At 43.0% G+C, this 25,524-nt stretch overlaps 1 protein-coding gene across 3 annotated transcripts in view; it reads right to left on the reverse strand.

Moving 5' to 3' along the window:
- Positions 1-25,524, reverse strand: part of ADGRD1 (adhesion G protein-coupled receptor D1) — a 242,185-nt gene that overhangs the window by 91,061 nt on the left and 125,600 nt on the right. For all 3 annotated transcript variants that reach the window (XM_073312940.2, XM_073312941.2, XM_073312938.2), the window contains 2 exons: positions 18,508-18,581; positions 16,040-16,163 (listed from right to left, as the gene is read on the reverse strand). In XM_073312940.2, coding sequence (XP_073169041.2) covers positions 16,040-16,163; positions 18,508-18,581 — 198 coding nt within the window. The remainder of the gene's footprint in view (positions 1-16,039; positions 16,164-18,507; positions 18,582-25,524) is intronic.

Here is a 25,524-nt window from a genome sequence, read left to right on the forward strand (position 1 = left end):
TGCCGAGTTATTAATTAGCATTTTTAAGAGACCTTGTAGTCTTTTAAAAGAGTTCTGGGAAAGATGTCATCAAACAGTAGGTAATCTGCACATTAAACTTTTCACATAGAGAGGTTTTAGTTTAAATGAAGCTGTAAGGAAGAGCTGTAGGGAGGATGGAGCCAAGTTGCAAAGAAATATTACCACCAGATTATTATAGTGTTTGGAGAGCAGTGAGGCAGATATTTATAAGCCCATCCTTGTAAGTCTGGTTATGTAGCACACATTGTTTTGCTTCTTTCTTGATTTTTCTCTTTATTTCTTTCAGGCCTACGGCTTACAATGTTCTCAGCCAGTCTGGTATAATTGGAAAATCTAGCATAATATTTACCCTCTGTTAAACTGAAGGAGCTACTTTTGCCCACAGACCAGGAAGCTATATATCTGATTGCTTCTTCCCTTTCTGCTTCTAGCAGAATAAACTTGATACCTCGTCTCCTTCTTCACAATTAAGGGCCAGATCAAGGAAGTCCAGGGGAGAGGCCCACAAGGGGAAGAAAACTCAGTGAGGGACCATTCGGTTGGGGAAAGAAGGGCTGTGTCTTTCACAAAACTCTTAGGCTGAGTTTTCAAAGGAGGATAAAGCCCAGAATCTGGCCCCCCAATCTCTTTAACTCCCAATCTCCTAATTTAACCATAAGAGCACACTACCTCCCTTGAGGGAAGATAGAAGACAGAAGTCTGAATATTAGTGAGACCAGGACAGCTGAGACCATGCATCAAGACTGTAAAATGTTTGAGGCAAGGACTGTCTTTTTGTTTTGTGTTTGCACAGAGCCTCACACAATAGGGTCCTGGTCCATGACTAAGGCTCCTAAGTACCACCACATTACAAATTGATAATCCATAAATAATAAATAATAACAACAAGCAATTAGAAACCATACATGCTAGAATTTAGGGCCATCAGGAGTTGACAGTGGCCCACCCTGCATGACAGACGGAAAGAAAGAAAGAAAAAGAAAGAATTCTAGCCTTCTCCAAGCTCTGCCAGCCCTATAAAGACCCACAGAAAACAGAACTGTGGTGTTTCTCTGCGAACACTCGCTGTTTAAGTCTTCTGTGGGAGGAGGAAGCAATAAAAATGTAGCAATATCAACATGGAAAGCAGCAACATTACGTTTCCCAGCTTGTGTCATGGGGTAAAAGTGAGCTCAATTCTGCTGCAAGAGCAACAGGTTCCTATACCACAAGCAGATGTGGTCACTGCTGGGTACATCTTTAGAGGAGCCGGCATCTGTGCCAATTAATAATGTAGTTTGACAGAAGAAATACAAAACCATGGCTCCTTGGGCTTCTAGGAAAGTGACCCACTAGCTGAGCTAAACCAACAGCTATGCTAGCTCAAAGTAGCAGAGACTGTTTCTATCTTCACTGTAATTCCACAGTATCTGCTCTAAGACAGCAACAAATCATTTCAGGACACGAGTGTCTCTGTAGTGGTACACTCCCGCTTTGTAATTTGTGTTTACGCCTGTGAGTGCACACCCAGCCGCACAGAGAGAGCCACACATACGGATGCTCTCACGCTGCCCTTTACACCAAGCAGTGCATTGTAATTTGAAGGGCAGATTCAGTCCTATGGCCTCTGTGAGAGACAGCACAAAAGACACAGTTTTGGGGGTCAGGATAATGGTACATTTAGGTCATCTTTGAGGCCTCTGGATTCTCAACTGCTCCAGAGACCAAATCGTCACATGACATAATTTATAAAAGTCTCAAATCTGCTCTAACTTATGACAGCCTGCCTATAGCTGCTTATGGATTGCACTGCAGCCCAGAATTCCTATGGCACTTGGTACTATGGCCCTGACCCAAGCATGCCCCCATACACCAGGGCTTATGGACGAGAGCAGGGGAAAGCAGCACACAGTCACTTAGGCTGTCCCCATGCTGCTCCTGCACCAGAGAAATTTTCCCCTGATCCCTGACTGTTTATTCATTGTCTCTATACACCATTATACATATAAGGGCCAGAGGTAGGGCAGATCACCCACTGAGTGTCTTATGATGAGATGCAGTACAGAGTAGTTTGGAATCAAACCGCAATATTACAAAACATTTTTGGGAAGAAGACCCAGAAGACGACAACTTAGTCTGCAAGAAGAACAATTGTCTAAATGACACAGTGCATTGATTTGGACCATCCACCCTTGTTGTGGAGGACGCCCGTGTTATTTTGCTCAGTATGCAGATAAAAAAGGCATTTTTAGTCAGTATTCCTAATTCAGAAGAGTTTACTTGAACTACACTATAGTTCTTTTAGGTTTTTCTGCCCTTCCAAAAATTAAAAACAAAAACCAGTGAGCTTTCTCCTCTGCCACTGGAAATTCAGTACTCGCCAAGCACTCACTCCGTCATCTGAGTACCAACAAATACGTTCGAAGGAGAAATAAGCTCAGTTCACCAATGCATTATTCTAGTTTTGTCTCTATATAACTCCATGGAAATCATGATTGCAAGCAGAGAATACAGGAGAACGGATCATGAGGTTAGGCTGACCAGATAGCAAGTGTCAAAAATCGGGACAGGAGGTGGCGGGTAATTGGTGCCTATGTGAGAAAAAGACCCCAAAATCAGGACTGTCCCTATAAAATCGGGACATCTGGTCACCCTACATGAGGTATTTATGGTGTATAGGCAAGTGGCCCCCATTGAAATGAATGGAGTTATGCTAGTGCAGAACTGCAATCGTGTGGTAGAGGAATGATGCCTGTGATTTAAAAAAAAATAATTAAAAATCCACATTGAACTTGTAGGTGGATAAAAGTTGGGATCTAATAAACATGATACACAGAAATCCCAACTAAAATGAAAAAATGCAGAAGACACCTCTAAGAGTCAATGCCATTTTCAGAAAAGGGCTTGTTTTCATCCAAGGGTCATTTTAATGGCAAATCTCCAACGATAACATTTAAAGAGGGGGGAAAATCTGTTTATAGAGGAATCCTGGAACAACTACAAGGGAGATGGCAGATTTGTCTTTGTTCACTGGATGGGTAAGGCTTGTCCAAACTGTCTGAAAAGATCTGTTTGGCTACTGTCACTGGTCATTAAAAGGGAGAAAAATATGACAATGCTTACCTAATTTTCAAATATGCAACACAAAGGAAAAATGACTGAGCTAGGACATTTTCACATCCCCAACAATGAGAAACTGGCTGAAAAGTATTAATTGCAGCACACCAGGGATCAGAGAGAAAGCCATGACAGTTCCATTTTATTGTCCCATTACTTATTGTCCCATTACAGCACATAATTTGAATTTCAGCTTGCTACAAAGTTTGAGAAGACAGGCTATCATTTTAGACTGTAACTGCTCAGGTCCTTTGAGTGTGGTATTTGATTAGTAAAAACTGCAGTATCTGCTTTAAGGAAATAACGTTCCAAACCCATACATTTACTTACACACACACACACACACGCACGCACACACACTTTATTTAAAGATTACTTCGTTCTTCTTCCACGACCCATGCCATCTAAAACTGGCGTCACCTATATCAACCTGTAACAGTAAAAAAATAAAACCATCCACTTACCTTCACAAAGAGAATGTTATGGCTCTGATTTTGCAATTGGATCCCTACAGCCAGGTCTCTGTGCCCCAGGTTTTCCTATAGACACAAGGGTCTGCCAACATAGTTCCAACTGCAGGATCTGGAGCTTCATATTTTTCCCCGTTCGTACATGCTTTTGTGGTTCCTGACAGATAGTCTGAACCATACTGACTGAGTCCCCCTTCTGAATTATGGAACAAGCACTACAGACTGTCAGGTTGAAAAACAAAGTCATTTGTTAGTTACGGAAACGCAAAACGCTTCTTTAATCATCTGAACCCTATTTCTACTGGGGATTTTAACATTATTACTTTGATTAAGTACCAAGCAATTTCTCACAGCTACAGGTTACCTAAAAAGGATCTATAGAAGCAGACTAGGCTAAATTCATCCCTGGTTTACCACTGACTTCAGTGGAGGTGATGAGTTGGATTACCCCTGCTTTATGTCTGAATAACAAAAGGATTTTGCTCCATTTTGTTTAACTCTCCTTGATATTTTACTCCTGTGACAAACTCCTTCCTCCAGGGGTATTACAAAGAATTTCCACAAGGAAGATTTCTAATATTTTCTTTGGATGTAATCATCAACTATCATTAAAAATTAAAGACTGTTTACATGCAATTAATTCTGTAGTATACAGTACATGTGTGGGTCTGTGGTTATTTGCAAGCAATGACCCCATGATGTGCTGTTGATAATCCACCATGCTTTATTCTGAGCCTAAATCAAGGTGATAATTTCACATTAAGTTTGCTTAAATTGATTTCAATAGGAGTGCCCACATGCTTAAAACTAAACACACGCTTTAAGTGTTTTGCCAGATTGAGGTCTAAAACCTGAATCAATGAACTGTGCTAATAAGTAATCTACTGTCAGAAACTGGTGGGCATAGCGATGGTGGTGTTAATTATTGTTTGCATTTGTGTTGAGGTAGCACCTAGGGGCTTCAGTCATGGAGGAGGACGCCACTGTACTAGGTTCTGTACAAACACATAACAAGAAGACAGTCCATGCCCTAAAAAGCTCACAATGTAAGTAGAGGGCACTAGAAAACAGAATCCCTTTCTGCTTGCATCACTTATAGATAAACCCCGTTTCCTTCTCTGATGCTACAATGGTAAAAAATGCTGAGTTTGCATTATGCAGGGAATGGGCAGAAAGCAGAGGCTAGGTAGGATGGCTCTGCAGGCCTCCAGGGGTTTGTCTGCGGGCTGGCTGTGGGACTGGTTAGAGAGTAGCCGATGGGTCTGCCCTCTACACTGGGCCACAGAAGGGAGTCTTTGGTGCACATCTGTGTAGGGTGTGTCATTGCTGCACGTCGCCCCACCCCTCCTTGCATTTGCATGCACCGTACGTGGCCCCACAGTGTTGCAAGTGCTCCTCATCCACCTCCTCCTGTCAATGGCAAGATGGCCATTCATCATACGAGGAGGAGGAAGCTCGACGGGGGGACCGCTCCGTGACCTTGGGGCCTACTTCCAGTCCCTTGTCACTTCATGCATCCCGACAGAGCTCCTCTGGGTCACATCCACTATCTCCTCAGACCCCTTTGAGAAACTGTGGTGCTCTCCAGCATTCTCTGCTCAGTGTTCCCCACTGGATCCCTTCTGCTGGCCCTGTGACCTTCACTTCAGTCCTTGTTTTCTCATTGTTTGTCCCCCATAATCATTTGCTGACTGGGCTCAGTGGTTCCTCCCCCTCGTTTGAGGGAGGGGTCTTTCAGCTTGGGGTGGGCCTGGGCTCACCCATGCCAGTTCCAGCAATAGGTACATTGGACCACAGCCTGGTATGGGAGGAACACCATGGCAATGGCCCCTGGTACAGGTGCAGCTTCACAAAGACATGACATTCCTTTTCTTTTTGTTCTGACAAGCTGAAGACATTAAAGAGGCAAAGAGAACAAAGCAATTCATCTGCAGCCAGGGCTTTTATATGCACTTTGCTCAGAACCACATGAAATAGAAATGTAAATCCACATGTGAACTTCAAGTGTGTCATGGAGGAATCTCTGTCAACTTGCTTTTTAGTGTCACCATGTCATGTGGCACCATTTCCTTTGGACTATCAACTAGCATTTACTCAGCACAGAGCCCTGGTGTTTTCACATTCATCTCCCACACCCTTTGGATTCTCAGTAATGCCAGAGAGAATGTGAAAGGAGAGGTACCACTTGGGAGAAAATTCAGACGAATACTCTAGGACTCGCAAAGAGAACTGTTGTGTCACACTTGCGCCAATCTCCTGGCCATAAAGGCTCCTATTTTGCTGCAGAAGCCAGCAATTCCCCTTTCAAATGGTGTCTGAGCACTGATATCCCCAGGTGTCCACCCTCCTTTTGCTAAAATGACATTTATGTGACAGATGGTACAAATAGCCTGGCATGATGCGTATTTGTTGGATCATTGTAAAAATAAAAACTGCCAGACAGCTAGCATGTTCCTTGGCACCTGACAGAGGGCACCACTGGCTGATAAGTCTAAGTGGAGCTGCCCAAAATAAAATAATTGTGCCTTAGCTTTCTTTGGACTGTGGCTTGCTCATTATTTTTCATTTCTGCTGCCTCAGAAGCTCCTTGTGACAGACATGCTCCTCCTCAGCAGGAATTTCTTTCAGCATCAGATTTATCAGGCTCCAGTTTAACTTTCCACCATGTGCATATTTTATGCTCCTCTTTCTCCCCCCTGTGCTTGAAGCTGTCAGATTATTTGGGGCTGGATTTGCCTTAACTGGCAAGGACTGTTGTGTCCTGGTGGTGGACTGGGGCAGGAAGGTCCACCACCACTTGCCTTCGTATGGGGTTTCAATAGGAGTGCTGCCAACAGAGGCTGCCGAGGAGAGGTACTGAGAAAATGCTTCCCCACATCAACACACATACCTCAACATGCCACTGCTACCCACCTTTCAGGCTGCGCTAGCTCTCTCCAGGCAGTAGGAAGGATTGCCACCATATTGCATTACTGCAATCACACCCAGGGGGGCCTTGCCACTGTGGGTGCCTTGCGCTCTGGTTTATGCCAGCAAAAAGCAAACTTAAGTCAAGGTAACCCTAACCTTGAATTCTCTTCAACTAGGTGGAAGATCTCTTTGGCTGCCATCACTGCATCACTACTCAAAGGCAGGGTAGTAGCCATTATAAGCCTGATCCAAAGCCCACTGAAGTCAATGGAAAGACTCCCACTGGCTTCAATGAGTCTTGGATCAGGCCCCAAGCCTGCAGTAGAGTACGGTCTGGTAGGCTGAGCAAGGAGTTACAAAGCCAGGAATTCCTGAGATCTTAGCTTTGTTACTGACTTGCTGCGTGGCTTTGGACAAATTGCTTAGAAGGGGGCTCATAATATTTACTGAATTTCCAGGGTTGTTGTCAAGATTAATTAGTTAATATCTGCCCAGCATATTCAGAATGCCCAATCTAGGCAGACAAAGCCATATATATGGCTTCATTTATAGCAGCCTTATTTTTAATAACACGATTACAGAGGTAAACAGATTTTTTTCTCGCTCGAGTTCCAAATTCTAGCCGTGTTCTGACTTTAATTACATCCATGTAACTCCACTAATGAAATAAAGGGGGAAATTTGGCCTTTAAAGAATATTTGGCTTATCTTTATAGGGTTTTTTTATTTATTAATGCCTACTCGTTACAAAATTCTAGCAAATGTTATTACTTCTCAACCTTAAACCAATATGATAAATGTGTTTCAGTCAGCAAACCTGAATGTCAGCCAAGCATGATATGGACATAACAGCAGAGTGATAAAGACAAATAATTTCAGCTTTGCCTGGTGCCAATTCATCACTAAGCTAACAGACTGGTGCCAGCCTAACATCTGAGTGCCACATGGTTGCAAATTTTTCCAGCATTGTTACTTCTTTCCTGAAATAAAATTGTTACAAGTGTTAATTCCTGGCATTCACTGAAGGCAGCTAAACTATATAAATGGCTGTTGAGCTGATCAGCAGTATTATTAGTATTCCTTCTTCGCACTCAGTGCTCTGGCAAGACTTGTCTTTGTGTGTCTTTGCTGTTGCTCAAACTAGTTTGAAATGTGCAATAGTGCTCAAGCACACTTGTAGGCCAAGCTCTCAGCTTCAGCTAATGGCACTCCAAGCCCCCATTCACCATGAACTGCTGCCCCGGGCACTGTAATAAGGGTGCTGGTTCATTTCAGGATGTATAGCTTATGCTTCCAGATTTTAAAATTTACCTCTTTACCTCATTGTGTTTCAGTTTCTGCATCTACAAATGGGGATATGGATACTTTCGCATGCCTACGTGGGGAATGGTTTCTTGGGGATCACTACCAGCAGTCATAAGTTAGAGCAGCTCCCAGGCTGGTCAAACCTGCCCTGGGGCAGAGGTATAGCCAGAGAATCAAGGACCCATAACCAGTTCCCTGCTAGACCCCCAGCTGTGCTGAGCTCAGCCAAAACTAAGCCCAGTGGAGAGTCTGGCCGATACAGCTCTAAAAGAAGCATTTGATATTTTTATTCTCATGGCACTTCAGTTCCTCATGAGAAAACACTGTGGGAAGATCATAGCTCATATAATTTTGACTCTGTAAATGGCTCCCTGGGGCAAAATAAAGTCCATTGGACAAACAAACACAAATATTGAGATAGGTTCCTGCACAACCTAAACGCACAGCCCCGTCACAAAGAAAGGTCTTTACTTTTGTCACAGAGTGTGGGGGAGTCCAGGGCCTGCACCCATCTTCCTGGGATTCACTGTGACTCTCAGCCAGCCAGTAAAGCGGAAAGTTTATTCGACAATAGGAACACAGTCTAAAACAGAGCTTGTGGGTACCACCAGGACCCCTCATTCAAGTCCTTCTGGGGGCGGGGCAGGGAGCTCAGACTGCTGGGGTTCCCTGCATTCCACCACCCAGCACCAAACTGAAACCAACCAACGCCCCCCACTTCCCCCCCCCCCCGCCCCAGCAGGCTCTCTCCTGCAGCCTTTGTCCGGTTTCCAGGGCAGAGGTGTTACCTCCCCCTCCCCCTCCCGGCTCAGGTTATAGGCTCTCAGGTATCCCATCCCCAGTGAAACTCCCCTGCCACATTCCCAGGTCAACACTCCCCGCTCCCTGCATCACAACCTTATTATTATAATTTGGTATCCAAAGTCCTACTAATAAAGTGACCTAGAAAAGTATACATAAAAATGTGTATGTGGCTTTCAGAAAGCATTGGGTATGGAAAGAAATGGATTAGTACTATCAAGGTGGGGGAGATCAGGGCTGATCCAAAGTACATTGAAGCCAGTGGACTTTGGCTCATGCTCTTATTGCAGTAGAGAACAAAAGACAGAGACCTGGAATATGGAAGGCTAAAAAGAAATGAAACTAACCACAGAGAAGCTTTTTAACCATGTGCAGCATTATGTTAACCTTAATATACGTAAATCTTTAGGTCAAATATTAGACTATAAGTCTGCATTGGGATCCTGGGGCCAAGAACACGACATGAACTCTCAGGGCTGATGGTATCACCTGAATGCCTTGATGGTGTGTGTGGAGTGGGGCATTTTATATTTTCTTTTATTCCTTTGGAATCTAACCCATCAGCCATTCAGACTGAGAGGAATCAAAGGATCTTTGTCTTTTTTTTTTTTATAAATGTCAATTTGCTTTCTTCTCCAATATAATCATTAGGAGATAATAACATTGAAATCACATTGAGGAAAAAGGTCTAAACCAAAACCCCTACAGAGACAGTTCATTGTCATCAGCTCAGAAATGTGACACTCCTAGTCATTAGTGTGATTCTCAGAATTATGAACATAAACAAAGCAAAACAAAATCTGAAGGCAGACTGTAGAAATCCATTCTCCAGGTAAAAATCCCCCTGCTGGACCAGCGGCTTGCCATAGCCTTTAATAGCAATCAATGCTTGCACATCCAGTCTCTTGAACACCTGCTTCCCTTTGCCATTTTCTGCTCAAGCTTTGAGAAATTCAGAAGAAACATTCATTGTCTTTGGCACTCTGCTGTCAACTAACAAGTCTTCACTCCACTTTCTGTGCATTTTCCATCATTAGATACACTTACTGTAAGAATTTACATAGCAGGTTATTACCCAGGGGTGTCTCTGATTTCCAACGTTGCCGGCTCAGAGAGATCCTGGCTTTGCACTGCTTGGAGAAGCTGTCTCTTTCTCAGATTGTGAATGGCAAATTGTTCACTCTAAATATCTGAGATGTGGCTAAAAAAAGAAAAACCTACCAAAGAAAGGCAAACAGTTTTAGTAGCTCCGAGATGGAACTGCATAGGAACACAGGACACAGAACTGGAAGGGACCTTCTGGGTCATTCAGACTAGTCCCCTGTTGTTGCGGTCAGCCCAGCACATAATCCCATCCATAAATTTATCAAGCTCCATCTGAAAGCTAGCTCAGTTGTTTGCCCCCACAACTCTAAGTGGGAGGTTGTTCCAGAAATTCACTCCTCTGATGGTTAGAAACCTTCTTCCAATTTCAAGCCTAAATTTATTCATGGCCAGTGTATATCCATTTGTCCTTAGGCCAACATTGTCCTTTAGCTTTGTGGTGGGGCGGTGCCCCACCCCCATGCCAGATTGGGCTACAAAAGGCCAGAGCGGCTGTGCAAGGCGGCAGCCAATCAGGGAGGGCCTGTTAGAGAGCCAATCAGGGCCAGTATTACAGCCAGCCAATCAGGGCTATTAGGCCCTATATAAAGGCTGCCCATGAAGGGAGCAGGCAGTCTCTCCCAGGCTTTCAGAGGGTGAAGGTCTGTCTCCTGTGTGAGGAGACTAGCGCAGCGCAGCGCAGCGCAGGTGGGGTGGGGTGGGGTGGGGTGGGGTGGGGTGGGGTGGGGAAGGGAAAAAAAGGGCCTAGCTGATGTAAAGGGGCTGAAGGGGAAACGGCCCAGGGAGAGAGACGGACAAAGGGAAAGAAGGAGGGCAGGCAGGAAGGCTGCTGCCAAAGGGACCCTGGGTCAGGACCCAGAGTAGAGGGTGGGCCTGGGTCCCCCCCTTGCACTTCCACCTGGCCATTAGGAGCGGCCATCACAGACTGCACTGGACCCCTGCCAAAAAGGGTTAGACTTTGGGGTGTGGTTGGCCATTGTGGCTGGGGCAAAGAGAAGAACTGCTGATAACACCAAACCCCTGGAAGGGGGTGAGACCAGGGCAGTGGGCAGTGTCCTGAAGAGGACGGTGCAAGCTGGGAGCAACGTGGGTTGAGATGCCAATCTAGGGTGAGAGATGGACAGGACACCACCGGCAGAGGGTGCTCTGCATGAACTGAGCTAATTCCCAGAGTGAACAGCAGGAGGTGCTGCGGTGGTGAGTCCCAACCCCGTCACAAGCTTGAACAGCTCTTCTGCCTGCCTGCTGTTTACTCTCCTGCCCTGGAATATATAGAATTCTTACCAAAGAATGTAGTTTCCTCCTGACTATTTTCCCCAATGCTGAAGCTGCTAAGTACATGCAGGTCACCAACTTCATAGGTTCCCCTATATCTGGTCAGCTCCCTTCACTTGTGTCCCCACCTTCCCGCATGCCTGTGTAGTCTCTAAAATGGCAACCCCAGATCACTACACCTTAAGCCAGGCAGAGTAGATGCACAGACCAATGATTTTGGGTGACTGACTTCAGGCCAACTACATTTCCCATGATGCATGACTTTCTCCCTTCTTGGTGCGGGGAGGACATACATCAGAGGTGTCACTGGCTGTCTTGACAGATGTAGCCTGGTTAGTCTGTCCTGCTCATGCAGGGAAACTGGACCATACAGAACCTGAACTAAACTCCCATGAATTATAAATGGAAACATTTCAGTTTTCAGCCAATTTTTTTTTTTGTTTTTCATGCATCAAAATTTTCCATGGAAAGCAGACACTTTTCAGGAAAGTTTTCATTTAGTCAAAAAACTATTTTCTGTCACCCACATTCCTTTCTTTCATATCTAAGCCGATATGAAAGTTCTAATTTAAGGGAAGGGGGGCATAAAAGAATATATAAATATTCAAGATCTGACATATTTTTGACTAGAACAACTCCCTTGGAGCCTCGACAGTCTGTCATGCAAACAGGAGATTACAGCATTTTTTTTAAACCATATATCATGCACTTGATAGCACCAAATTGCTCCAAAGGTGAATAAATATTTATACACATTTATAACCCACAGTATTATATCATTCACTGACAGACTTCTAGGGAGTAGAGGGGAAGATATTACAGTATTTAATGGTTCCAATAGGCTCTCTTGTTTTGGCACATGATAAAACTCTTTAGGAAATTTCTTAGGAAGATACTACTGAGCATCGCCTGTTTATAAAGCTCAGTAACTAGGTGGTTTTGTCTTTGTCTGCCACATAACCTCACCCCAGACACAATGTAAAGATATCTTAATATGGGTGAAACAATTACCAAATTTGTTTTAACTCAGATTTGGTTTCATGACAAGCACAATGGATGCTTTCCCAGCTGGTGCTGATTTTGCCCTCTTATTTTTACATCCCCATCTAGATTTATTATCTGTTTTTAATTAACTAATAAATAAAAACAGATAATTTGGGGCTATCAATTCAAAATGAAGCTCTTTGGTCAAAGTTCTAAGGCTCCAGGGTGGGATTTTGTGCCAACCCCCACAGAGGCAGCACTCACAGCACAGTGAGAAAGGGGATTAAGGCAGCTTTAAGCTTTAAACCCTTCCAATCCTACAGTAGCCCCCAGAGGAATTTAGACAGCCCAGGGTGGAGGGGGGCATTTGTCTAAGTTATGGCAGCCTTCCCTGACTGCCCTGTCTCCACAGCCTTGCATGCTGGGGTCCTGTCTCAAAATATACTCCCCATACCCACCTCCCTACACCAAAGCAAGAGGACATATTCCACACCATCTGAAGAGATGGGGCAGCAAGCATTCTCACTCTACGGGCCAAGGAAGTAGTATTCCTCGCCGAGTTTCCCTGGGCTACTTTGACTCTGTACAATTTCCAATCCAGAACTGCATCTGAATGGCATGGTTGAGCCCTCTGGCTGGAACCTGTGTTTTGTGGGCAAGTGGTTAACTCTGAATTCTCAAAACAAAGTCTGAACCTTGGCTGATCCTGGAGAGGTTAGAAATGAGCATCTGGCAGCTCATCATTCACCTGCCCACTCTGAACCGCTGCAAACATTTCCAAATCTCTCAGATTTGCACAAGGGAACACATGGTTTCCACAATGGGTGCACAATCACAGGGCAATGCCTTTCAGCTTCCAGTGCGTAACTCGTTCTGCTGACTGCTAAAGAGCTATTGATTCACTCCATGCCCCTTGTCGAAAATTGTATTCCGAAGCAGAGGGCATAAGGATTCAGTAGAGGCCTAAGGGAATCAGATTTTTTAAATGTCCAGGAGAACTATTCAGATAGATTTTCCAGAGCTCTGACATTGTCTATTACAACGTAGGGAAGTTTTCCTTGCATCAGAGTGATTAGGTCTGAGCATCCCACTCACCCATTTAGCATCTCAGGAACATTTCTGCTGTTTTTTGAATAGTTCTATAGAAAGAAGGGGAAAAAAATACTCCAGAGTAACACAAATACGGAGAACTTATGCAAACATTGGCAATGGAGCACACACTAGGACAGAACATTCAGGGAGAGAAAAAGCAAACCAGTGACAATACTGAAAACAAAATCATGATTAAGTGACTATGGGGAATAGGACAATTTATTCAGGGTTCCAGCCTTTTCTATTTACTGTCGTTGAGTTCTCCTTAAGAAGGTACATGCTTGATCAACTGCAAGGAGTTTGGCCAAAATACACAAGCTTGATCCCCAGTTGCCAAGATTTCACAATATTAAAACTTATTCCAGCTTTTGGCTAATCATAACTCCTGGATTCTGTTTGGGCAATTCATTTAAGTGTTAGACCATTCAGAACCATTTCCAAGAATAGAATCAGTTAATCTTACAATACCACACAGCATTTGACTGGTTGGATAATATCTGTCATGATACATTTTAGCATCAACAAACTAAAAATGTTGAACATGCTTCAAGGGAACTCAAAAACACATCTGAGAGTTGCCCAGCTACAGTTATTGGGAAGCCTGGGGATACAAACCTGTTCATATCTGTGTGGGGATGGGGGGGGGGCTGTCTGCTGTGTGTGACTTGACTGAGAGTCTGAATTATTCCTCAACTAAACAAAAGAAACATTACAAATAAAATTATATTAGAAATGTGGCTTACTAGTTAGAGCAGGGGAACTGAGAATCAGATTCTTCAGTGCTACATCCAACTCTTTCACTAACTCACTTTCTTCTAGCCCGATGGTTCAGGCACTAGGGTGGGACTCAGGATATTTAGGTTTAACTCCCGGCTCTGTTACAGACCTCCAGTGTAATCCTGGGAGAGTCACTTAATCTCTCTTCGTCCCTCGGTTCCCCCTCTGTAACGAGGGGATAATAATAGTTTCTTTCTGCCACCCTTTGTTCCTCTGGTCTCTTTTGGTGTCAAGCTCTTCAGAGCAGGAACTTATTACGTATATGTACAGCAACTAGCACAGTGATGCCCTGATATCATCTTGGGCTTCTAGATGCTTTTGTAAATAAACAACTAAGTCGCTAACTACAGAACTAATAACCACCTCCACAATAAGAAAAGGAGTACTTGTGGCACCTTAGAGACTAACCAATTTATTTGAGCATAAGCTTTAATGAGCTACAGCTCACTATGTAGCTCATGAAAGCTTATGCTCAAATAAATTGGTTAGTCTCTAAGGTGCCACAAGTACTCCTTTTCTTTTTGCGAATACGGACTAACACGGCTGTTACTCTGACACCTCCACAATGACAGTCATGTGACACTGCACAAGTTACTTAACCCCTCTTCCCCCCCATGCCTCATTTCTCTCATCTGTTAAATAGCTATAATAATTCAGGAGTGTTCTGGGGCTTTAATAAGCTCTTTGGATAAGACACTAAAAAAAGCAAAGTATTAGAGTGACTGCCATTCTAGAATCTGATTCCGACTTCTGTGGAGTTACATTGAGTTTGTCACTGACTTATTGAAAGCAAGATTTGATTAATACTTCTTATAATATTAATATAGCATCTACTCCTGAAAAGATGGCAAGTTACATTATGAATCATTCATTTTCTGAAAACCTTGATGTGCTGTTTAGTACTGATTAAAATTCCTTTAAATTGGGTCACTATTTGCCAGTTGATTTGTATTGTGTTTCCGTTAGCAACAAATTCTGTGCTGTTCTCATGAGTATGTTGTACCCATTTGCAAACCTGCCAGCAGTCTCATGGCAAAGCCACTATCTGAAACAACAGCAAACTCATCATTCATACCCATTAACACAGAAGTCAGACACACTACTTCATAGTCAATGCATCCGTGCTATCAGGTCTGACAAAGAACTCTGTATGTCCCACTAGGGATCATATTTCCCGGTAAGCCAATTTCAGAAATAAGGTTAGTGAGGAGACAGATGTGGCCAAGAGAGTCCTTGCCTCGCCAACTGGCATTGGACAAGTTCTGCTGAAACCATTCAGTACTGTGAGTAGGAAGCAAAAAGCCTATCCCCTGCTGATAGGAATGGTTATATATTCACAGTGAAAAAAAGCATATAATCATTAACTCTTTGAACAAAGAAGTCAAGTAAATACAATGAGCAACTGTAGATAAGGATATTCATCCTCCACTCTCTTTTGATCCCATTCTGTTTCTTCTCAAACCAGACCCAACTCTGCAGCCAGGTGAGGAAAGAGCATCATGTGCATCATGGAACATAAGTGCAGGGGATGCACTGCTTCCCAGTCACTAGCAGAATACATGTTCGGGGACCAGCTGGGAAGCAGAAGAGATTGGGACTTGCTCCAGGCAGGAATCCCAACTTATCACATATCTCTGCTGCTGTAAATCCTCCCTGATCCACCTCATGTGATTCGCCACCCCAACCCTAAACAGTCATGTCTCAGATGTCCTCTGTCTTGAAACTGAATCAAAGAAATTAGAGATAGAAAAGACCTATCACTCATCTTTTAGCCTATGTACCACTTGGCCAGTATAGGAGTGTTCTATGGAGCATGTCTGTAAGTGCTTTTCCTGCCCAGTTATTTAAGGGCTAGAATACCAGTGGGATGAGAATTAAGTACAGCACATATTGATTCCTACTGACTGCAGTGTCTTTCATCCCACATTCCGTTTCAGTTAAAAAAGAAAAAGAATGAAAGAAATATGAATACAACATTTCCAAGAGCAAACTCTGAATTTTGCAACAGAGCTTAGATACTTGAGCAAAATGGTCCCAATTCTTCTCCGGCCACCCGCCACCTTATATTGTGTGGCTGAAAGTGAGATATAAAAAAGGGCTGAATTTGGATCTCTGTCTTCAAAAAGTATTTCAATCCATACAAGTGGCTGAATTGGTTTGTGCTCAGTTTTGACAACCCAGATTTACTCCGTTGTTTACTCTTACCTTCAGGGGTACAACTTGCATCAGAATGGCAAAGTTGGTGAGGTGGTTACACAGGCAGACGGAATAGTTGAGGTCCCCGCTATCACGCACGCAGCCTTCATTAGACCACATGGCACTTCCATTGCTGCAAAGCACACAGGAAATGGAGAGAGATCCCTATTAAAATTGACTCTCATGGCACTAATTAGACATGAATTTCATTAAACAGAAGATTTATTTTTCTTAAACAAATTCTTTTCTAAAGTTTAGCTACCAAGAATCAACCAGGCAAATATCTGCACAAAGACCAGAGGTTTCCTTTGACAGGTCCATTTATAAACTTTGACAAAGCAGTTGTAACACTAAACATGCAGGTTAAGTCTACATTTCTGCTGCAAATGTAAAGATCATTTTAAAAGGGAAAGAAATAACCATATGCAGCCATCAGCAGAAAGAATGAAGCACGTCACAACAACTTTTCAATGCAACTTTCAAACATTAAAACACTCCAGAAAGATACAACACAAGAAAGAAAATAGCAGCCTAGAACTAAATGGTTTGCCTGGTATTCTTTATCTGAGCACTGAAGTTGGTGTGCTGATCATGGAAGTTAGTAATCAACATTCATATTACCCAGGACCCTAATTACATCGAAATCAAAGTACATGCTCTCAGCACTCATGTTCCAATTTCAGTACGTCAGAAAGTCCAAAGTTACTGACAGTCACCGCTGAGATAGAGCAGCTTCTCCTTACACTTAGCACAGGAAATAATTGTGGTTTCTGACATACTGTGGAACAGTAACTGATAGTAAATGCTGACTGTTTAATGGTGATGGCAGCAAATCACAGTAAACCATATTGCATGGTGTGTTTCTAAGCCTGGAATGATGAGTGGTTTGCAGCACTCGAAGTGGCAAATGATTGTGTGTAGTAAAATATATTAGTCTGGGTGGCAAACAGCTGTGTGTAGTAAAATAATAATAATAATACTACCAAGGACCAGTTTTTTACCAGCCTCACTCTCCTTGAACACTCCCATTGGTTTCAGTGGAATCACCCACAACTCAACATTCAAGTAAGCTGGGCAATATCAAGTCTGAAAAAACTATTGTGGGCTAACAACAATAGAGAGAGAGAGAGAGAGGGTCAAATTCAGCATTTAGTTACCTCTTTTCACTGGATCTATGCCAATTTGCTGGCCCATTGGCTTCCATGGAGCTATGCCGATATAAACAATATAAAGATCTGGCTCATTGACTTCAATACAACTATGCCAATTTACACTAGCTGAAGACCTGGCCCGTTGACTTCAACAGAGCTACACAGAATTATACCAGCTGGGGATTGTATCGATATTGTTCCTATTATACAAATGCCAAATGACTCCTTTTATTGGAGTAATACATCTGAGAAAGAGAGCGTGTTGAGGTAAATAAACCTCTCATTTTGGAAGGAGGGACTTTCACGATCGTCTTTCATCCTCAGGCAACGCCTCCAGGGCCTAACCCCCCAGAGCACGTACTGTGGGAATGATGCCCTGAAGCATATTGACTAGCTTTAGTAAAACATGTTTCTAATTTATTATAATTTGTGAGTAAGCGGACAAGCTAGTGACTACAGCCAGCTGGGACAGCTCAACGCAATCACAGTGAAACTTTAATAAAACAGGCACGCTGATCTTGCCCAAAGGCGAATTGGAGAGGCGGTATCACAAAATTGCTTGCCAGTGCTGCACGGCATAGTGCTTGGAATACCATGACTCAGAAATGTGACAGTCCCGGCTCAGGGCTCATTTTGACTTGTTCCACAATTAATTCAGTATCAACAGCATGTTTAGAAATCGCCAATGCATCAGATATACTATTCCTGGCTACCCGAAGCGAGCAGAAAAATAGCCACTCTTTGCGGATATTTGCTGTTTACACAGTGCAACTTAAGGCGCACTTTTGCCCTGCTTTGCATTCAGTGGCATCTGATTTCATCATTGAATATGTACCAGACATGACTCACTGCTCTGAAATGCATACGATACACCTCATTCTGATCTCCTTTGTACGCAATGTGAATCAGGAGGAACTCCAGTGGAAACAATTACCTCAGTAGAGCTATGCCGATTTACAACACTCATGTTTCCGGACGAACTGAGTTATGCTTGCAAAAGACCAATACAAGTGCAACCAAAATCAATCCTTATGTGTTCATCTCAATGTTTTTCATTCTCTCAATAATCTGCTTTATCCCGAAATCAGTGAATAGAATGAGAACTTCCCCACCTACAATAAGAGGAAGCTGTTTTCTCTTCCTCTTTCCTCTGACTATGAAGCTATTTTTGTGGTAAACCCTGTGGTTTCATTGCTTTAATAATTCCCATAAACACAAGAAAAAGGGAATATTTGTCAGGTCTGGCATGCATTGATGATGTCACATTCGCCATAGGTAACCAGTAACAATACATCCAAGAAAGACATTTAGAAGCACTTAACATACCTATAATCCAGAAATGCACAATACAGGTTAACTTTGTGGCTTTCATTCACTGCTTGGCTGTACTGCTGAGGAGTCTGAAAGAAAAAAAAAATACACATCCTGAAGAAGAAAAATTTAAAAAGAGATGCCAACGTAAAAAAGGCCACATTCTGCTCTCTGTTTAACCAGTGTCAGTCATGATTATTCCATTGACTTCACCAGAAGTATTACAGATTAACACCAGTGTAACTAATAGCAGACTGTAGCCAATTATATTTTATTCTTTCTGCTACACACATAGGCCCCAACCATGCAAAGACTTACACACATGCTAACTTTATGCACCATGACTAGGTCCATTGGGTGAAACCCTAATCCCACTCAAGTCAACGGTAAAATTCCCATTGACTTCAATGGGGCCATCATTTCACCTGTTGACTTCAATAAGACCACTCACTGTGCACAAAGTTAAGCATGTGTGTTAGTCTTTGCAAATTTAGGACCTTATTCTTCAACATACCTTTTGGATAGCTGACAAGAAAGCCAAATGTAACAAAAATTGACATTTTAGGATCAGTCTCACTGACATGTACACTACAATGATCAGCAAACATTTTATTTTCAGAATGGTAATTATTACTACACATATAATCCAACTAAAAAAGCAATGCCAGCCTCCAAGCTTTAGTTTTAAGCGAGTTTGGCATTTATACAGGGCCTTAATTCTCAACTCCTGCAAACAGATTAGTTGCTTTCTCAATCCTCTCCATTCAGAAAGGCTTGGGGCCACATTCTCTACTCTGTTACACCAGTGTAACTCCATTCAATTGCAGTGGAGTAGAGAATCAGGCAAAATATCCTACCCAGAAGAATTTCAAAAGCCTGTTCCATCCTCTCCTTTTGACACTGATACACTAACATCCACCTGCATCCAGAGCTACATTAATGACATTCAGCACTGCACTTATGTATTGGACCCCATCTCAGGACTATTCTTCATTTCAGGAGTCACCACCATTAAAAAAAATGACTGGAAAATTACCAACGCTCAGATCATTACAACAGAAGACCAATAGTGCTATCAACCAGAAAATAAGCAAGTGCTGCTCTCCTTGTTCAGCATTTAAAATAAATTTACACAGAGCTAAAACTAAAGTTCATACAAGAAAGTTGCATCAGAGATTTCTGTCTTCTCTCCCACAAGAGCAACCATGAAGTGTCAGGCACAGGGCAACACAGTTACCTCCTCACCAGCTGATAACAAAACTTTCTGTCTCAGTCAGGAGACTCTCAGCTGAATTTCCACACATTTCTAGGTTATACAGCTTCCAAATTTCCACCCAACAGATAAGCTCCGTTACCAAATTGCTCTTGCCCCACATTCTCTGTTCTTGTGGAGAACTTAAAAGGAACCTTCCTTTCTGTTTGAAAGATGCCTACTATGCTCTCCAGTGATTTGACAGGTCCTAAATACAATGGTTCCTCTAAGTTAGTGCCATGGTAGGCAAAGAACCTCAGTCGAGGAGTAAAGTGCTATATAAGTGCTAGAGGTTATTATTAATGACTCTCAAGAGTCAACGGTCATCAAAAATGGTGTGCAGATAAAGACGAGGTGGCTTAAAAAAATAAAATATTTGCTATAACCGTAGATAAGATCAGACAATAACAATCATCATCTGTTTACAAAATGCAAGTCTCTGCTATTAAAACAATAATCTATCCAACCTGTAAAAGGTTGGTTACAATAGGGAGAAAGTTCTCAACTGCATACATCAATTTTCAATAATTCCCCATCAAGAAAAATAAATAACCACCAATCCATGAGAAGCAATTTGACTTGCGTTTCAATAATTTATTTCTTAAATTTAACTGAGTGCGATGACTTAGATCGTGACCTGGATCCTGTGGCAGTAAGAATATTTGATTTAATAACATTGATATCAGAAAATTTAATATGCAAGCAGGCTTTTTTGTTAGCAGATTAAGTCACTTGCATGTTTATAAAAACTTGTGAAAGGGAAGTTTGTGTAGATCCCAGTGGCTTGGAGGGAGCATCCTGGCACACCAGAAACCTTAGTTCTGGAAACAAGAAATTCCTGGGACTCTGATACATGCTGCAGCTGGCAGTTTAGGACCTTGGCAGAGTGTGACAGTCGAGTGTCTGCTCTATAAGCAACTCAGCATATTAATTTACGGAGAAACATTAACACTGGTCTTGAAAATAGTCAACTGTCTTCTCTCCTGGACAGAGAATGAGTGCAGCAAGGCTGTCTTACCTTCTAGAGCAGGGTTTCTATCTTACCTTCTAGAGCAGGACCCAAAATTGGGTTGCCAGAATGTTTCAAAGGGTCACATGACAGCTTCTGTGGTTCCTGTCCCACAGGGCTGGCTGGGCTCGCCTCCCTGCTCCAGTCACTGCAACCTCTGGGGTCCCACTCAGATTTGGCCCAGCTGTCATGATGACGGGAGTCCAGATAGAACAAATTTGAGCGAGTCCCATTACCACCCCATAAGCTAGGTTACAATTCCACTCACACAAACTTGGTCCGGTCAGGGCCAAACCTGAGTAGCACCACAACCCCGGAGGTTGCAACACCCAGAGCAAAGAGCCAAGCCCAGGCAGCCCCACAGCCCAGGAGCTAGAGCAGCTGCCACTATGGGGTGAGTGTCAGGCAGGATCTAACCCGCCCAGGGGGCAGGACCCAACCAAAACCACTCCAACGCCTCCACTCCCCAGACTATTCACTATTCACAGGCCATAAACATTTACAAATGGGCCCTGAGCCCTAAAAGGTTGAGAACCAGAATTCTAGAGGCAGGGAGTGGAAGTGGCATGAAGAATGGTTCCTTTAAAGTGAAATCATGGATGAAGTGAGGGTTTACGTCATCTGCACTGAGCGAGTGAGCGTCAGACTTTGGGCTAGACAGTCCTTGGCCTTTATATTTTGTACTGGAAAGAATTCAATAAGACTTTCCCCCTTGTGCAACAGCTAGAGATATCAGGCAGCTCAGGGAGGGACTGCCTCACAGGAAACTATCCCTTTGCAAGCGCGGCCTGGAGCAGTGTTGCCGTACAGCAACCCTAACATGAGTTAGTGGTCTTTGGTAAATTCTTATCACTTAAAGACTGACAACTAAGTCACAAAAAACATTGTGTCTGTGGAGATGGCTTGGAGGGAGGAGGAGGAGGAGGGAGGTCTAGGGTAATTAGAATGCTAGAATGCTAGGATGTAGGCATGAGGCTTAGGTTCATAGAATATCAGGGTTGGAAGGGACCTCAGGAGGTCATCTAGTCCAACCCCCTGCTCAAAGCAGGACCAATCCCCAATTAAATCCCCCAGGTTGTTGGGGGGCAGGCTAAAAGGCTAACATGAATGCTGGGTACCTTCTGGAAAATGTGTTTGCAGAAGACCTCAGTACTAGACAACTGAAAAAAGAATAGAGCCAGCCAGTTGTCTGCTTTGGAGAATTGCCAACGAAGGGGAGCCAAACAAGGGGTAGGCAGACAGTTTGTGAGAATAAATTTCTCTTTTTTTTCTTTATTTTGAAGAGCAAACACGTACCAAGCTGAGTTATGGTGGCCACAAAGTAAGGAGGAGATGGCCTCCCCCTTCTGTACTTTTACTCCTGTATTAAAGAAAGGAACTTAGTGGGCCAGATCCTCAGATGGTGTAAATGAGGATAACCTCAGCCCAAGCAAACTGAGCTAGGTGATCAGTTAGTGTAATTGGGTGTAGCTCCCTGTAGTTTTAATGGACCTGTGCCCATTTACACCAATGAAATATCTGGCCCATTGAGTTCCATTTGGAGCTCACTCATCCCTGCTTACAAAGCACAGCATTTCCTCCAGTTTGTGGATTTCCTGTGTTCCTCACAACGTTCTCATCTATCACCAGTACCTTCACATGACCACTTCCTTCTCCTCCACATAACCACCTGTAATAACATTTTCCTTCACATTCTTTCTATTACCCAGAAAAATAGGAATCTCAGGCTGCACATATCCACCCATTGCACCAACAGTGCAACAAAGTGTTCAGAATAATCCTCCAGCCATCGGCTGGCTACGTTCTTTCCAGATCTGAGATGGTTTAGAACTGAGAGATGCACAGTGTATCAGAATCTGGGCTGAGACCACCAACCTAAATGGATTTACAACATATTTGACTGATTCATCCTTAGAAATAAGCTGAACACATACTGGAAAAATTAGATCCTCCCAATGAAATGTTTGTAGGATCTCTTCTACAGTTGAGATTAATTTACTAAACACTAAGTGCCTTGCATAATGACAGGTTTCAGAGTAGCAGCCGTGTTAGTCTGTATTCGCAAAAAGGAAAGGAGGACTTGTGGCACCTTAGAGACTAACCAATTTATTTGAGCATAAGCTTTCGTGAGCTACAGCTCACTTCATTGGATGCATACTGTGGAAAGTGTAGAAGATCTTTTTATATACACACAAAGCATGAAAAAATACCTCCTCCCACCCCACTCTCCTGCTGGTAATAGCTTATCTAAAGTGACCACTCTCCTTACAATGTGTATGATAATCAAGGTGGGCCATTTCCAGCACAAATCCAGGGTTTAACAAGAACGTCTGGGGGGTGTGTGTGTGTGAGAAAACCTGGATTTGTGCTGGAAATGGCCCAACTTGATTTTCTCACACACCCCCCCCCCCCCAGACGTTCTTGTTAAACCCTGGATTTGTGCTGGAAATGGCCCACCTTGATTATCATACACATTGTAAGGAGAGTGGTCACTTTAGATAAGCTATTACCAGCAGGAGAGTGGGTTTGTGTGTGTGTGTGTGGGGGGGGGGTGAGAAAACCTGGGTTTGTGCTGGAAATGGCCCACCTTGATTATCATACACATTGTAAGGAGAGTGATCACTTTAGATAAGCTATTACCAGCAGGAGAGTGGGGTGGGAGGAGGTATTTTTTCATGCTTTGTGTGTATATAAAAAGATCTTCTACACTTTCCACAGCATGCATCCGATGAAGTGAGCTGTAGCTCACAAAAGTTTATGCTCAAATAAATTGGTTAGTCTCTAAGGTGCCACAAGTACTCCTTTTCTTTTTACTAAACACTAGGACTTAAAGTTCAGCTCATGTAAATCAGCACAACTCCATTGGCATTGATGCAGCTATTACACCAATGCATACCAACTGAGTTTCTGGGCCTAATGGATTTTAATATGCTAATGAAAAAGTTTGGCAAGGAGTTCAAAATTAACATTTCCTCAACCCATTTCTTAAGACTACAAACACAGGTTTAAAAAATCCTAGGACACTGCCAAGCATTGAAGCCTGTGACAGACAAGTAACAGAAGGAAAAAGAAAACCTGATAATGAATTATTAGAAACTACAAAGACATCTGGAATTAGAACAGCTTGCCATAATAGTGAATATAGATTGTTTTCAAATTTCCCTTTGCCTGAGGTAAGAACCAGTCAACACATCACATTTCCACCAGAAGTTTTGCTCATAAAATGCTACACTAGTGGCCTTCCCTGGTTCCCTGAATTCCACATTTAACAGCTGCTGTATCAGGAGGGCAAAATGCAAAAATTGAAAAGTGATGACAAGATGTGTGGGTAGTGGAATGGAAAACATCTTATCAGTGTTCTGTACCAGCCAGTGTCTTGGGTTGGAAAGGAAGAAAAAAAGGAGGGGATGGGGGAAAAGGGCTAATACTCTAAATTCTCCTGTTTAGTTATTATCCCTAGCAGCCTGTGTTTGATGAGTTCTGGATGTACCAGCATTAAATATTCTGCCTTTTCCCTTTATATGAGAGGCATCCATTTAACAACATCTCAGTCACCTTTCCTGTCGTGCTGAACCAGGGATTGCCTCTCAGGGCTGGAAGGGAAACATCTAGTCATTTACATATATTGACTCCCAATTCACTTCTCAGGGGTTCTCAAACTAAGATCTGTGGAGCCCTGCTGGTCCACAGAGCACTTGCTTGTTGCCTGCACGGAAGTGACCTGCATTAGCATGACAATATTATTGTTGCCTGGTGCTCTTGTCCCTCTCAATATGTTTGTTTAACCCACCCAGATTGTAAGGGCAGGGACTGTCTCTTTACTTCATGTACAGGGTCTAGCTCAATGGGGCTGCAATCCCAGACTGGGGCATCTAGGCACTACTGTAAAACTAACCATAAACAAAAAAGGTCACATGGTCCTAGCTCTCCTTCTTCTTTCCAGATGCTCAACATCATGAAACTTCAGATAAAATAATACATTAGTAGCCAGTTTTCTCCAACAAAGCTCAGCACCCAGCAACTCCCATCATCCTCAATGAGAGCTCCTAGGTTCCAATCACTTCTGAGCTTGGAAAATGGCTGTAGCCTAAAGGTTAAAAATTCCTTGCTCTGAAATCTCTCCAAACACAGATTTGATTTTGGTATAGTCATGGTAGGGTTTCCAACTGACTTCAAATGTTACAGCCAAGAACCTCCCACCCAAAGATGAAACTTATATGAGTTTGTATCACTCTGAGCACTTCACACAACAGAGCATCAAATAACGAGGGAAAAGAAAATGATAGTTAAGTCAAAAACACCTTGAAACTAATTGATTTGCAATAGCAATCCACCAAATACTTTCTCATAGTGGAAGTATCTGAATATCTGGGGGGGCGGGAGGGAAATGATGGGGAAGTCATGTTGGAGGTTGGATCATTTTTGTAGCCATGCACATAATAATTAGCTCTTTTCTCTGCTGACATTACCTAACTGATCCTCTCAACACCCATGCAGATTATCCCCATTTCACAGACAGAAAAATTGTGGTAGAGAGTTTAAGGCCTCAACCCTGAAAACATGTATGTATGGGTTTAACTTTCATTAGTCCCATTGACTTCAATCTGAGATTATTCACCTATTTAGAATTAAAAATGTGCTGGAAGATCTGGGGCCCAAGTGACCAGTTCAAAGCCAGTCAGACCTCAGGAATTCCTGGCTCAAAGTACCCTGTTCAGATCACGAAACCACACCTGTCTGTCTAGTATGCACCTCTGAGCATGGTGGGAGC

The sequence above is a fragment of the Lepidochelys kempii genome, chromosome 15 (genome assembly GCF_965140285.1).
Source record: "Lepidochelys kempii isolate rLepKem1 chromosome 15, rLepKem1.hap1, whole genome shotgun sequence".
Classification (NCBI taxonomy): domain Eukaryota; kingdom Metazoa; phylum Chordata; order Testudines; family Cheloniidae; genus Lepidochelys; species Lepidochelys kempii.